The sequence below is a fragment of the Xylocopa sonorina genome, chromosome 6, assembly GCF_050948175.1.
Source record: "Xylocopa sonorina isolate GNS202 chromosome 6, iyXylSono1_principal, whole genome shotgun sequence".
Taxonomy (NCBI): Eukaryota; Metazoa; Arthropoda; class Insecta; order Hymenoptera; family Apidae; genus Xylocopa; species Xylocopa sonorina.
In genome coordinates, this window is record NC_135198.1 from 6,210,952 (window position 1) to 6,225,038 (window position 14,087).

Consider the following 14,087-nt stretch of genomic DNA (forward strand, 5'->3'; position numbering starts at 1 on the left):
CCGGAAGAGAGGCCGGAAACGATGCTGGAGAAAAGTGAGTGCGTCCTCGCCATGCGCCACGCGAAACGCGATCGACGACGCGACTCGACGCGATTCTCGCGGCGACGTCGCCTTAAGGACTCGTTCAACAGGTTGTCCTGCGAACGCGGTGATCCGCTTTAAAATTGGACAAGCTCGAACGGCCACTCGACGCTCCCATTCGAACGCTCTCCACGGATTTCCCTCGTTGTTTTTTGCCTCCTTCGCCCCCTTCGATCCTCGTTACTCGGTTCGTCGAGAGTGATTTGTCGAGTTCTCTTCGTGTTTGTTTTTTCTTCTTCTTCTGGAGAGTTGAATTAAGTATGATGATTACAATCGAACGTGGCCTTTGGTTTCGCTTGGCTATGTCGAGGGAGGATTATTGTCAGAGGAATAAGGATCGAGTCGATGGGGTAGGAATGGACTTTTCTATTGTTTTTAATTGGAATAGTTGAAGCACGAGTTTCTTGAGTATCATTTTTTATTTCGAATTCAGTTACAATTGTGTTATCGACAGTTTATTTTGGTTTGGAAGTCAGATTTTTAACTACCTTCGTTAGTTTTCTCAACGCGTAAACCGTTCTACAAATACAAGATCCAGATGCAACGATTTTTCTAACACGATAGGGACGAATCACGATCGAAACGCGAATTGAACCGTCGACTCTGCGAAGCACGAATCCACAGGTTGAATTACTTCTGCGACCGTATCGAGGATAAATAACGTCGACTAAACTTTCGTGACTTGGAAGCGAGAAACTGCGAAGGAGTGCTCGTGAATATTTACATTGTACCAAGTAACGCTTACATAACTAACGAGCGGTTAGTAAACTGTTTCAGCGATTCGATGTTACGTTTCGTCGAAACGAGAAACGAATCGGCTAATTTTCGCGATTGCACCGTTGACCCACTCGCTGCCAACCGCGAGTATACTCGTGGATGACAGAGTTCTTCCGACTGCCAAGCATGAGTTTACTCGTTATATTTTAAATGAGTTTAAACCGTTCGAGTGCCAGATTGGAAGATCCAAATACTGCACGCTGGACACTCGTGTGAGTGGTATCAGAAACAATAACGCTAGATTCTCTACTGATAAGTAAGAGAAGAGTGCTATCGTACTGATTGGAACTTTGAGATGTAGAAACTGAGGAAAGCTAGCGTGCTGCTTGGTATTTTGAGACCTTCGAAGTTGAGAAGTGCCATCGCGATGCTTGGAACTTTGAGACCTTCGAAATTGAGAAGTGCCATCGCCATGCTTGGAACTTTGAGATGTAGAAATTGAGAAGTGCCATCGCGATGCTTGGAACTTTGAGATGTAGAAATTGAGAAGTGCCATCGCGATGCTTGGAACTTTGAGACTTTCAAAATCGAGAAGTGCCATCGCGATGCTTGGAACTTTGAGACTTTCAAAATCTAGAAGTGCCATCGCGGTGCTTGGAATTTTGAGACGTAGAAATTGAGAAGTTCCATCGTGCTGCTTGGAACTTTCGAATATAGAAATTAGGAAGCACCAGCGCTCTGCTTGGAACTTCGAGACGTAGAAATTGAGGAGTGCCGTCGCTCTGATTGAAACTTGGAGATGTAACAATTAAAAAACATCATCTCGCTGCTTAGAACTTTGAGACGTAGAAATTCAGAAACGCCATAGCATTGCTTGGAACTATAAATTGCAAAAATTGAGAAGCGCCATAGAGCTCTGTGGCATTTTTCGACTGAATCTCTCCACAAACACGTGTCACTCGAACGGTTAGCGTTAATCTTCTTGCATTGGAATGCAAAAAAGTTTAATTTTACTAGAATTTTGCGATTCACTGGCAACAAATGGGTCAAAGAGTGAATCACTGAGCTGAGATAAATGCATTCGATACTCATGTCCGTACGACTTGTACAGGAGCGATCAGAATCGATCGAGGAACTTGTTGTTACGGTTGGTGCGCGAAAACTCTGCGATATTCGAGAGCCAGAGGAAAACACGGGCTCGTGAGTTCTCGATTACATAAAGGTGTTACGTTACCGCTCGAAGATTGCACGAAATTGCATTACGCGTATGTCCGAGGCAGAAGTCGCGCGCTATTTTCGTTTGTCTGCCTCTGGCTTCTTCCGCTTCTTTCGCTCTTTCCGCTCGCGATATTCGATTCACATGGAACGCCATTACTCGCGCGGTCGACGCGTCTCTATCGATCGATCGGTTCTATCTGCACAACTTCCAATAACCATTCTTTATGGAGCTTTCGTTAGAGTCGATTAGTTTTGGATTTCATTTTCGATCAATCGAAAATTGTAGTTCTCAGTATTTGCAGTTTAAATTCACCCTTTTCCAAATTAAATTCATCCTTTTTCAGATGAAATTCAGTCGCTTGCAAATCAAGCACTTCTACTTATTTTATTTAAAAAAAAAAATAAAAGGCAACAAACGTAGACTGGGTAGGAAAAAAAATCAACAGATACCTATTTAGAAATACAGAAATGCAGATGTATATAAAAGCAATTACCAATTTATTAAAGTGAGTACGTAGTATGTAAAACATAATCGAGGTACGTTCATATGGTTTTTCTTTATTATTAGATTTACGAAAGTTAATGATATGCGTGAACGCGAACAGAGGTGGATAATCAGACACGTGTTGGTGTATGAGTCATTGGAAAAAAAATAATGATTAACATCACGCGGCACATTGAAATTTCAAATGTCAGTTCTCGAAAAGTTCAGTGGCATAATTTTCGTTACCAGTCTTTCGTAATCGTGTGTACAACAGAATAGCTGGTATTTTATTGGCATTTAACTCTGGGTATATTTTTTTAACGAAAACGTTTACCGTTGGCATGTTCTGGAAATTTTTATGGTAAAACGATGATTTTTCAACTATTTTACTGCACATTTTCTATCATTTACAGAGAATTTTATTTGCATAAACGAGAAATTTAATCATCAACAATAAGTAACTTGTAATCTCTGTGATATTTTCATTTGAAAATCTTTTACGTTTACGAAACCTGTAAAATTGAAAGAGTTATTAGTTCTGTCACGATGGCGATGGCAATTACGAAAAGTAGCTCCCTTGAAGAGCTGCTCATCTTTCCTTTTTTATCTTTTCACGGTTTTTTCCCTATTTTCGAAGCTTGTCAAGCTTGCTTCTCTATTAATGACCCGCGTCGTCCTTCGAAAGAAGCAATTTAAAAAGTCTTTAGACGTTCTTTATCGTGATTTAAGGTCGACGAAATAGCGCCTCCGCGAGTCTCAGAAGTCGCCCTCTCGCTTTATCAAAAGCGACACGTTAACCCTTTGCACTTCGAGTTATTTTTCAATTTTCTTGCCAACAGCTCCCTGTTTTATTTGAAATTCACTTCAAAGGACAGTTTCTCGGCTGCTACTTGCAGACAATTTTCTTCACTAATTAGATTAAATGTATATTTATGAAATAAGTAAATAATTAAATGACAGTAAATAACTATAAATAACTGATATATGGCTCATTATTTTATTTATTGATATCGAGTCACGCTTGATAAAAATGTTGACACGTTCGCGGATAATAAAAATTTCAGGGAACTCATAAAAATTAACGATGTGTGAAATAATATTTTAAGAATATATAAAATGAAAATAATAACAAGTGACTTTGAAATTTGAATACCATATCATTCGTGCCATTTTGTACAGCAATGAAAATGTTCGCGAACGCGTTAAGGGTCGAAATATTTTGCAAATCGAGTCAATTACGACACTAAATGTTCCAATTAAAAAATTACGTTCCACGCATCGAGCATTTTTCTTAGAATTTTCTTGAAGAAAGCCTCTTTTTCTTTTTACTCGAAAAAGCTGCGCCGCCACTCGAACAGGGGTGAATCATGGCGTGCTTCCAAAGGTCACGTTGCCTGTCAATGCGGATGCATTGCCTTTAAATAGAGCATTCGAAATAGGCGATACGATTGATGAACATGCAGACACTCGATCGGTTTAAACCAGTCTCCATTTCAAACGATATGCTGCGGTGCATTATTAATAATAATCGTAACATTTGGAAATGTTACCATTGTAATCAGCGAAATTGAACGTTACGCAGCTCTCAATTATTCTCATTAATCGAGACATGAAATTCTCAGGAAGAAACCGTTAAACGCAGGACAACCTTGTCGAACGAAATTACTTTGACCATTTAATTGTCGTCGAAATTATGGACAGTTCGATGGAATTAACTACTTAGTCCTTATTTAGTATTTTAAGTAGCGCAGAGCGAAATTACTCGGATCCTTAAAGTGGCTGTTGGAATTTTCAGAGAACGTTATGTTCGCTCCCACGTTTAAAGCTTCCTCCGCAACACCAGGTAAAGCTGCAAACGAAACGCGTGGTATTAACGCAGAGTGGCTTAATGGCACTTCGAACCGTGAATCGAACGAGGAGATTTTTCTATTAACAAACTAACAGTATCGCTACGCTCGATTATTCGTGTTCGCAATGTAAACTAATAAACAGAATTCGTTCGCTGTCTGAAAACTAATCCGTGTATAAGACACACGCGCAAGTTTGGTAAGTAAATTGTTGATGTGCTCACGCGAACTGCGAAATGCGATCTGGAAGCTGTGATAAAGTCGATTGACCATTGTTATTGTAATCTTTAAGAGTAATAATTGTTTTAGCGCGGTGCTGCTCAAACTTTTTAAAACTGGGACGCATTTGAATTTCTATAAATAATTCTAGGTAGAATATATACAAATTTCTGTGAGATATATTACAATAATCAAATGAAATATTAGAAAAAGAAAATGGTAACTGTTAGTACCACTAAATGGCCCTTTGCGAAAAAAGCTAGTAACTATATTTATTTTTCTATCTAAACATAAATCCCACAAATCTTGTACAACGTGCCAGTGAACTCTGACACATTTTGAGACCCACAACTCTAATATAATCTAGCTTTCCAAATTGCCTCGGCTATGATGACGTCTCGCAAGACACAATTCCGTAGAAACACAAACGGATATTGCGTTCTGGCGAGGGTTGGCGCGGTTCTTCGTCGATAACTCTTTCCCTTAATACGCATGCCCTTACAAACTGCTCGTCGCTTACAATCGTTACAGATACGAACGCGCGAAAAAATGGTAAAACTCGTCGAAACAAGTGATTTCTCGCTATCACCAAAAAAAAAGAACCGATACTCCAAATAGGATACGACCTTGTTCGAGATCGTTTCGCAATTAGGAAGCGCGAGAGCGTTGCAAAAGGGAAAGGAGAGCAAACAAATTTATCTTCTCGATAACGATCCGCGGTTAGAGTATCTGTTCCTCGAACCATCGCGATGGATTCGTTACGTTTACACAATCTGGTTGCGCGTCAGCGTTCGTTCCCTCGAGCGAATCGATACGAAAATCGGCCTAGAAAATCGTGCTGCAAACGGCCCTCAGCCAATTAAGCGCGCCTTCTTAATATCGACGCCTACGAATTTCTAATTTTACGGCAGTGCCCACATCGAACGAACGGCTGCTTATTTTCTGCCGCAGCGATCGACACGCGCGAAGTCGAAATTACCTCCTCGAATCGTAGTGGGTCCTTGAAACGGTAATCGAACAGAATCGAAGCTATAACCACGCTCTACCCCCTTCTTTGAATGCAGAAATTTGCATCTGCAACGGTTCCTTTTCTTTCTCCAACGAGCTTTTCTATTATAGATTCTCTAATAGGGTATTTAAATGGTACTTGGACGATATTTAAGCGATGCCAGACTTGTAATATTTTTAACGATAGATCACAGGTTTACGGATGATGATTATGTATTTGTTTTTACTTAAACGAGTCGATTTGAATCGTACAAAAGAATCGAAGTTCTTTGTGTATATTTGTAATGTTTATTACATTTAGTAGAAAGATTCTTATTAGTGCGTGACGCTTGAACTTGACGGTTTTTATTGGTTTCCTTCTCTATTTGAATTTTGTTATCACGTAGTTCTTCATTTCAGTCATTATCTGATTGGTTGTTCTTTATTTGAATTAGCTTTTCTTTTTAGCGAAAGAAAGCATTTTTGATCCTTCTCGTAATGGCAATTGCGTAATTAGATACCTTTTACAAACAAACATCGAGATTACTTTGATGATCGATTCTTCCCATAATAACATCTACGTAATTGGATAGAAAATACATATATCAATCGAAATACCTTTTGCAAACAAATAGCGAAATTACTTTGATGGTCGAAATTTCTGTTGCGAAAAATTCATCTTATAAAATGATATTGTTTCACTGAAAGTGTGCTGTTCACGCGTGACGTACAAATCGTAACGACGAAAGTGGCGAGCGAATAGAACCCTTTTTAGCCCCAGCTAACTAATTAACCGATAAGATCGACCACGAACGTGGACGCGTCAGTTGTTTTTAGAATTCTGATTAGAACTTTCTTTATCTGAGCCATAAATTTCACGCGTTTAAAGCGATCAACCGTTGAATCATTTTACCAGCCCAATCGAATTCTAAGCATAAAAATAGAGATACCACAGTTGATAATGCGAAAAAAGGGTCTGCAGAGGGGAGTTTTTAGGAATTTTTAAGCAACAAGTGTTAAGAGATTGTAGAAAGCTTTTATTCTGGCACAGCTAGTATTAATTACAGAAATCTGAGCTTATGGCGAAAATGTTGAGTATTTATATGTTCGAGGGTGAATGCACAATGGTCAGTGGTCAGCCAAAGGGGCAGAGGGCAATTAAATTAGCGAGTACAGGCAGTTAGAAGAGTTGAAATTTAAGGAGTACGATTAAGTTATTTAAGACATAATGAATCTCAAAGAATTTCTATCGTATTATCAATATTAGCGGAGAGTTGGTCATAGAACATTACATCTATTTCATTACGTAAAAAATAATACTTAAATTCTTAGTCAAATTGGCCCAATCCATGAGTCTAGCGTTAAAGCAAGATCGAAGCAAAGTAAGATCAATATTTTAATTCCAATACTCTCAGCACAAGGTAGAAGCAAATTTTTCTCGAACAAAGCTGTGGCAGTTAGCGTTGCGTTTCAAGATCGCGCGATGGGGAGCAAACAGGCGGATAATTACCAGCGCGCTGGCCCAAAAATTGCTTCCGGCGGCATTTGGCGATGGGATCGACGTAATGGAGCGAGAAATCGGCGCGAAAGGCACGGTTCTCGCGAGCCAAGATTAACAGACCCCTCGCGGCCACGGAATTGTTGATTTTGGCTTTGGAATTATCGAGTTCACGTGGCCTGGCCGGTTGCGTCTGCTCTCGCAAGTGCAAAGACCCGAAGCAACGCAGCTTCCTCGTGCCTCGACTCGTCTCTCGCGTTGTTTACTCGAAACTCGATTCGATAATCGACGAGGCAAGACAGTGGGGCTTTTGTACGCGATGTTACGTAAAATAATAAAACGTAACGCGAACCAGAGCCGCTGGTACATCGGTGCTTGCGTAACGTTGCTTCTCATCGAAGATTGCTTCGCTCGTTTCGTAGAAAAAAAGCACATATTCTGTGTCTTCGATTATATCGCGAAAGTATGAAGTTGTACGAATATTCATAATCCAAAGAAAACGCGAAGACATCGAACTTGTGTTCAGAAAGTTGCTGTTACTAATATTCGAATGCTAACATCCAGTGTTATCGAATTATCGCTACGAAACACTGTCTAACACGTTCTGGACACGATTTACGATTAAATAATTTCGCTCGTGACGCGCATTCTACAATTTTAACTGCAATACAACAGCTGTAATTATCGACAGAAGTGTGTCGACGTACAACGAAACAGAGATTCGATTTTTAAAGGGTTTACATCACAAGTTTCCTTGCACTCTTCATTTTGCAATGAAACTTTGCAGTGGCTTGAGACACGAGATGTGTCAATTGTGACTTAACGATCAGTGAATAAGCTAACATCAAGTTTGGCGTTGTCAATGTGGAATTTTTTCACGGAATGGTCAGTGAGAAGCGCAAGAGAGCGTAGATTAATGGTAGAACTGTTTATCGCCAGGCGTTTGGTCACCTGGAAGTGAGCCACAGCCAACCCCAAAGGAGCCAAGCCCCGAGCGGAAGGACCCTCAAAAGGATGCCGGAATTCCTCCAGTCTGGACGCCTTCCAGCGCTGGAGCCAGTCCAGTTCCCGAGAAAAAGGAATTCCGCCCTGTTCAGTTCGAAAGTCCCGTTTTGAGTCGAAAAAAGATAGCGCAGCAGGAGGTGAGTCCTCGAGAATTCACTCAGCCATCGTTTTCTCCTCTCAAACTTAAATCGACTGTTAATAGTTCGCCACTTTGGTCGAAACTTTACACTGATAGTATCGAAGACGTTAGTTCAAACGTGATGGATCGTGTACTTGTGTTATCGTTATCGTTATTGTTGAAAATAGACGCGTAAAAAATTGCGAGGATTTATATAAATGTATAAAATTGTTTACTTTCTGTTGAAGTAAGATACGCATGGAAGAAGTAGAGTAGAAGAGGACGAAGTTGTTTCAATGTTGCCTTATTAGTCGCGTTTCATTTGCAGACTGCAGAGGAAACTCCGCCACCCTGGGAGGCGGAAACGGAAAAGAAGGAAATATCACGAAGCAGTTACGAGAGCAGCAGCTCGCGAATTGTCAATTCGCACTCAGCACCGTCGCAGGGATTAAATTCATTAACTTCAACGCCCCGTTTGCCACGTGCTCAGAATCCGACCATAACGCTGCTGCAGAAAGCGAGAGGTGAGCGAGCGTACGAAATAAATCGATATAAACAGAAATGATGAGATGTAGCGAAATGTAATCTTGAGATTATTTCATTTCGAGCTGTTACTTTGTTCGTCATACATTCAGGGACATTTTTTTTAGAGACCATCGTGCTCAAGTTACGCATACTCAATTCACTATTAAATTTCCCTTAAAATTAATATTAAACGTACTTACTCGATAATTTAATTAATTAAAATTCATATCGTCTTGAATATCCTACATCTCGATTTGAATTACAGTTTATTAATTTTTCAAATTATATTCTTAAGAAGATACATAAAAATCATTTAAGTACATCTTACCGTGTACCATCAAATTAACATCGCCAAGAGTGAACATTTTTTTCGTTTATATTAATTATTTTTCGCAGAACAGATTGCTTGCAATAACAATTTCTCATCCTGTTATTAGTTTTAATAAGTAAACTTAACAAGTTTAGCTTTAAAATACGCAACGGTGTGTCGTAGATCGTCTTGCTCTGAAAAATCACACATACACGGTGTGCATTGGGCCTCGAACGGGTTGACTAAAATCATTTCCATAAAACTAACAAACTTTTACTCGAGCATCTGTTATATTTTAAACAATCACTGTTTGGCACAACTTTAGAAGGACAGTTACCAAAAGGAGCAGCCTACCTGGAAGAAAGCGAATCGATAAAACGTCCTACGAGCGACGAGAAGCCGATAATTAGTCCAGGCGAGATCAGTGAGTACAACTGTCTGAGATTTAACCCTTTGCACTCGAAATAAGAAGCAACAGTCTCTTTTTACAATCAAGTAAACCAAATTTTCCTCAACAAATCTCTTTCCTAATTTCCTGACAGAATAAATGAAATTATTGCTATTTGTTTTTGTCCTTGAAATTGAGTTTTGGATCGAAATTATTTCCTCCCTCGAGGAACCCTCGAGTGCAAAGGGTTGACCTTCATATTCGTGAATAATAATTAGAAATTATCGCGTCCGTGAACTCCGTTACACGGATTCGTATGCGGAACCACTTATTCTCGAAGAGAGATCCGATTTACAAATCGATCGCGCGTCGAATTCTCACGATTCGATCGTTGTCGAGCGTGAAACGATAATAAACTGTTAACGGAAGTTTCGTTCGGCGAATTTCACGGTTGCCGCATTGTGAAATTAAACTGATGTCCGCTCAGTCTACACCGTGAAGAAAGAGTACGAGAGCGAGCCGGAAACGGAAAATGAACCGCCGAAGAAGATGGCCGATTTGGGTCCCCGTAAATTCGAGGGCATCGGCCCAACGACTAAGGAGGGTATTCCTCTCGTTCTGAGATCGGTAGGTGAAGAGTCTCAGTGGAAAGTGTGCGGTTTTCATTAACACGATCAATGACCAATTAATCCAGTATGACCAATTAACGAACGATTAAACCGAGGATTAACAGCTTTCTTACTTTCTACTGGTTTTCTTCGTGTTAACCCTTTGCGCTCGAAAGGGAAAGTGCCAGGGTTGCACAGGTGCCAGTGACTTTTGTCAGTGAAACTTTGACATTTTGTTGTCACGCGAAACACTTGCTATACATCGTCAGCTTCATGATTTATTTTTGAAACAGTTCTTAATTGTGCACATCACTTTTTCGTGGAACACTTGAAGTTGCTTCGAGCGAAGTGGCGATTTTTAACAAAAATTAAATAGAATTATTCTCAATTGAAATAATTTTGAAAATTTTTCAATTGAAAAAGTGCTTATTCGATCATTTAATTAATTGAAATTCATATTATCTTAAGTATTTTACATTTATATTTGAATTACAATTTATTAAATTTCTGAATTATAATATTTAATTATATTCTTGAGACAGCAATACATAAAAATCGTTTCAGTATATCTTAATTTATTTTATTTTCATTTAAAAGTATTCAAATTAATTTCTATTTCACTATGTTATTTGTAATCAATTTTAAATAGCTCTGAAGCCCTCGAGTGCAAAGGGTTAACAATAATTAAACTTAACTCGCCGTGTACCGTTGCAATTATTTAAGCATACACATTATTAATTGCCAAATAACAATGCTTGATCATTAATGGAAACAGAATTGGTTAGAAATATTATTCATGGACATTGATCGGTACTTTTCATCAAAGTTCAACGATGCAATACAATAATTAGAATCAATTCGTTATCTCTTATTTTATTTTGCAATCTAAACTGGTAAGCACTAATACTGTAAAAATTCATTAAAAGCTCATTACTAAACCAGTTCTACAGAACATAGATTATTCGCATAATTCTTTTATTAAAATCATTGCGTTCAATTACACGTAACACACTTGGAGCTGTTATTGTCATTAAAAAGAATAAAACGATTAAACGGATTGGAGGTTTTCAGTAGCTTTTGTGTTTCAATTAATGAACTCCTTTCACGGCTACGTTGTGTTTGACTGGGAACAAATATTTTAGGAAGTCAAGGAGACTAATCAGACAAAATGGTATAAGAAAATGTACGACTCGTTGCATCGAGCTGACAGAAGCGGTGAGTTTGTGTGGCAAATACTGTATTGCTTCGACGCTTACGCGACACAATCGAGAACTGCAATGGCAATTAATATTATCAACGTGTGCTCGACAATATTTACTCACTTTTTGTTTTTTTTTTTTGTTTGACTAGTCTAACGAATGTATTAAGAATGTTTAATCCGAATTGGCTCTTCTTCTCATTAACGTCTGTCGTCGAGAAACGATTTTCTAATTCAGAATACACTTCACTTTCGCGTAACGTTTTTATTAATTCACTCGATCGTGTATTACGAATAGCATTTTAATGTTCTACAAATGAACTTTAATGTAGACTTTCATTCTACCAAATTGAAGTAAAGTGCCTTTGCTCGTCGATGTTAAAGCAAAGACGAAGATGTTTCTCTCGTTTAACTTGCTGCTACGAACTGTAGTTGACTTAACAGAAAGTGTCTAAAAGAGATTCTATCCAGAAAATATAAAGAAAATGAACATAATTGTATGAAGTAGTTGATGAATCGTAGGAGCATGAGATTAATGTCCAATCTCATTTTCAGATGACTACGTAACCATTCGTTACAAACCAAGAAGAGGTGAATAAACGGTCCAACGAATCGAACGAATCGCAACATAAACGAGTACTAATAATAGAGCAAGCTTAGAAACTGACAACGGTCGCGACAACGGCCATCTTCTTCGGTCGATCGCGCTGTTTTAACGCTGAAAACGAACACAGTGTGCGCTGAACGTACCAACGATTTACGTAACGGCAGACAGCCGTGCCGATTCGATTCGATTTGATTTGATTTCAAACTATGCTAATCGCCCGTGCGTGAAAGTAACAATAACTAACCTGATTCGAGCACGAGGATCGTGCGCGTACAACGAGTGTTCCTGTCTTTATTTAACATCCTGCCATCGATTAACGCCAGTAATCAATCGTTTCCCTTTTACCCTTTTCTTTCGTTGATCAATCGTTTCCGTACACCGTGTACAGAGGCTCGACGCGGAACATTTCCTCTTTATGAAATATAAATTTTTATTCTGTGTACAGATTGAAGTTTAACCCTTTGACTACGGTAGAATTTGAGACGAACAAACCGCGTCGTACTGGTAGAAGTTCGTTCGTGATGGACTTACTATGCATTTACTGTGATAGTATATTCGAATAATTGAAATACTGAAACAATATTATTCATTTCTTTGCATTCTGCATTGTTGCATTGGAATTTTTCTATGTGCTTTTAGGCGTCTGCAATATCACAAGTGCAAGTTTTCCAAGCGCGAGTTCTCTAAACGCCTGCAATGTCACAGGCTCAAATTTTAAGTCTAAAGTATCATCAGCGCAAGTTTTCTAAGCGCCTGTAATATCACAAACGCAAGTTTTCCAAGCATCTACAGTATTGCAAACTTAAGTTTTTTTAGTGCCTAAAGTATTATCAACGCAAGTTTTCCAAGCGCCTACATTATTATAAGCGCGAGTTCTCCAAACGCCTACAATGTCACAGGCTCAAATTTTAAGCCTAAAGTATCATCAGCGCAAGTTTTCTAAGCGTCTAAAGTATCTCAAGCGCAAGTTTTCTAAGCGCGAGGTTTTCAAGCCTCTACAGTATCACAAGCGCAAGTTTTCTAAGCGTCTAAAGTATCTCAAGCGTAAGTTTTCTAAGCGTCTAAAGTATCACAAACGCAAATTTTCTAAGTGTGAGGTTTTCAAGCTTCTACAGTATCACAAGCGCAAGTTTTCTAAGCGTCTAAAGTACCTCAAGCGCAAATTTTCTAAGCGTGAGGTCTTCAAACCTCTACAGTATCACAAGCGCAAGTTTTCCAAGCCTCTACAGTATCACAAACCCAAGTTTTTCAAGCGCTTACAATGTCAGAAGCTCAAGTTTTTCAAGCAACCACAGTACCACAAGCACAAGTTTTCTAAGCGTCTTTAAATCGTCAGCAGTAGTCAAAGGGTTAAGAATTAGCAAAATTTTCACATAAATTGGGCTGTTTTCTAAGAATTACTCAAACGTTTTACAAATATCGTGGCTACTCCTAAATTATTGAGAGATAGTCGACGAATTTACATCGTGCACGAGCTCCACGTACAGAGCAACCCTTGATAACTGCACGCGACTTGTAACGCGCGCAATTATCGAGGAACGCGACGAATTTAGCTTAAAAAAGGCACAGCTTAAAATTGAAAGTTACGATGGTGATAACATCTAGGTGATTGCGATCCTCGAGAGCTTCGAGTCATCTTGTTTTAGTTTGTACGTTAATTAACCTGGTTTTTAGAGTAAAGGGTGGGTCGTAATTCGTGGTACAAATGGAGGTCAGCGAGATAGGGTGTCGTGACGAGGCATCCTTAAACTCGACCTATTTTTCGTTGACTTTTTATCATTTTCACGCACCATTTGTGTTCTATTAAATATTAAAATATTCGCACTTCAAGTTCACCCTCTTTTCAAATCAAATTCACACTTTTTTGAATCGAATACAGCCCTTTTCGAATGAAATTCACTCTCTTGCAAATCAGATGAAATCTTAATTAAATAGTAGAGCCTGATTTGCGATAGAGTGAATTTTCATTTGTCAAAGGGTGAATCAAATTTGCCAAAGGGGTGGATATAAAGTACCAATATTGTGGAAGAGTAAAAATGAGTGGTAGCTCTAACGAAGAATTCATTTTGTTAAATGCAGCTTAACAAAGCGCGCTACTTATCCATTAAAACTACCAGATCGCCTGTTACATTTAACGATCGGTAGCAAGAGCTTTCCGGAGGTTCGCTCAAAGTTTCATTGGTGCGAGATGTATCGCGATCTAAACATTTTTGTTTTTTGCGTTTTGCTGGTGACGGATAAACAGAGTAGAATTTTTAACACGTCTCCACGCGCGCC

The 14,087-nt window shown here is 39.0% G+C and overlaps 1 protein-coding gene across 1 annotated transcript in view; it reads left to right on the top strand.

Annotated features, from left to right (window-relative positions):
- The window catches only part of Cap (Cbl-associated protein), a 146,136-nt gene that overhangs the window by 86,550 nt on the left and 45,499 nt on the right, over window positions 1–14,087 (top strand). Inside the window, exons 9-15 of the mRNA XM_076897231.1 lie at window positions 4,296–4,343; window positions 7,991–8,193; window positions 8,503–8,698; window positions 9,335–9,433; window positions 9,885–10,024; window positions 11,148–11,220; window positions 11,759–11,794. Of these exons, the coding sequence (XP_076753346.1) occupies window positions 4,296–4,343; window positions 7,991–8,193; window positions 8,503–8,698; window positions 9,335–9,433; window positions 9,885–10,024; window positions 11,148–11,220; window positions 11,759–11,794 (795 nt within the window). The remainder of the gene's footprint in view (window positions 1–4,295; window positions 4,344–7,990; window positions 8,194–8,502; window positions 8,699–9,334; window positions 9,434–9,884; window positions 10,025–11,147; window positions 11,221–11,758; window positions 11,795–14,087) is intronic.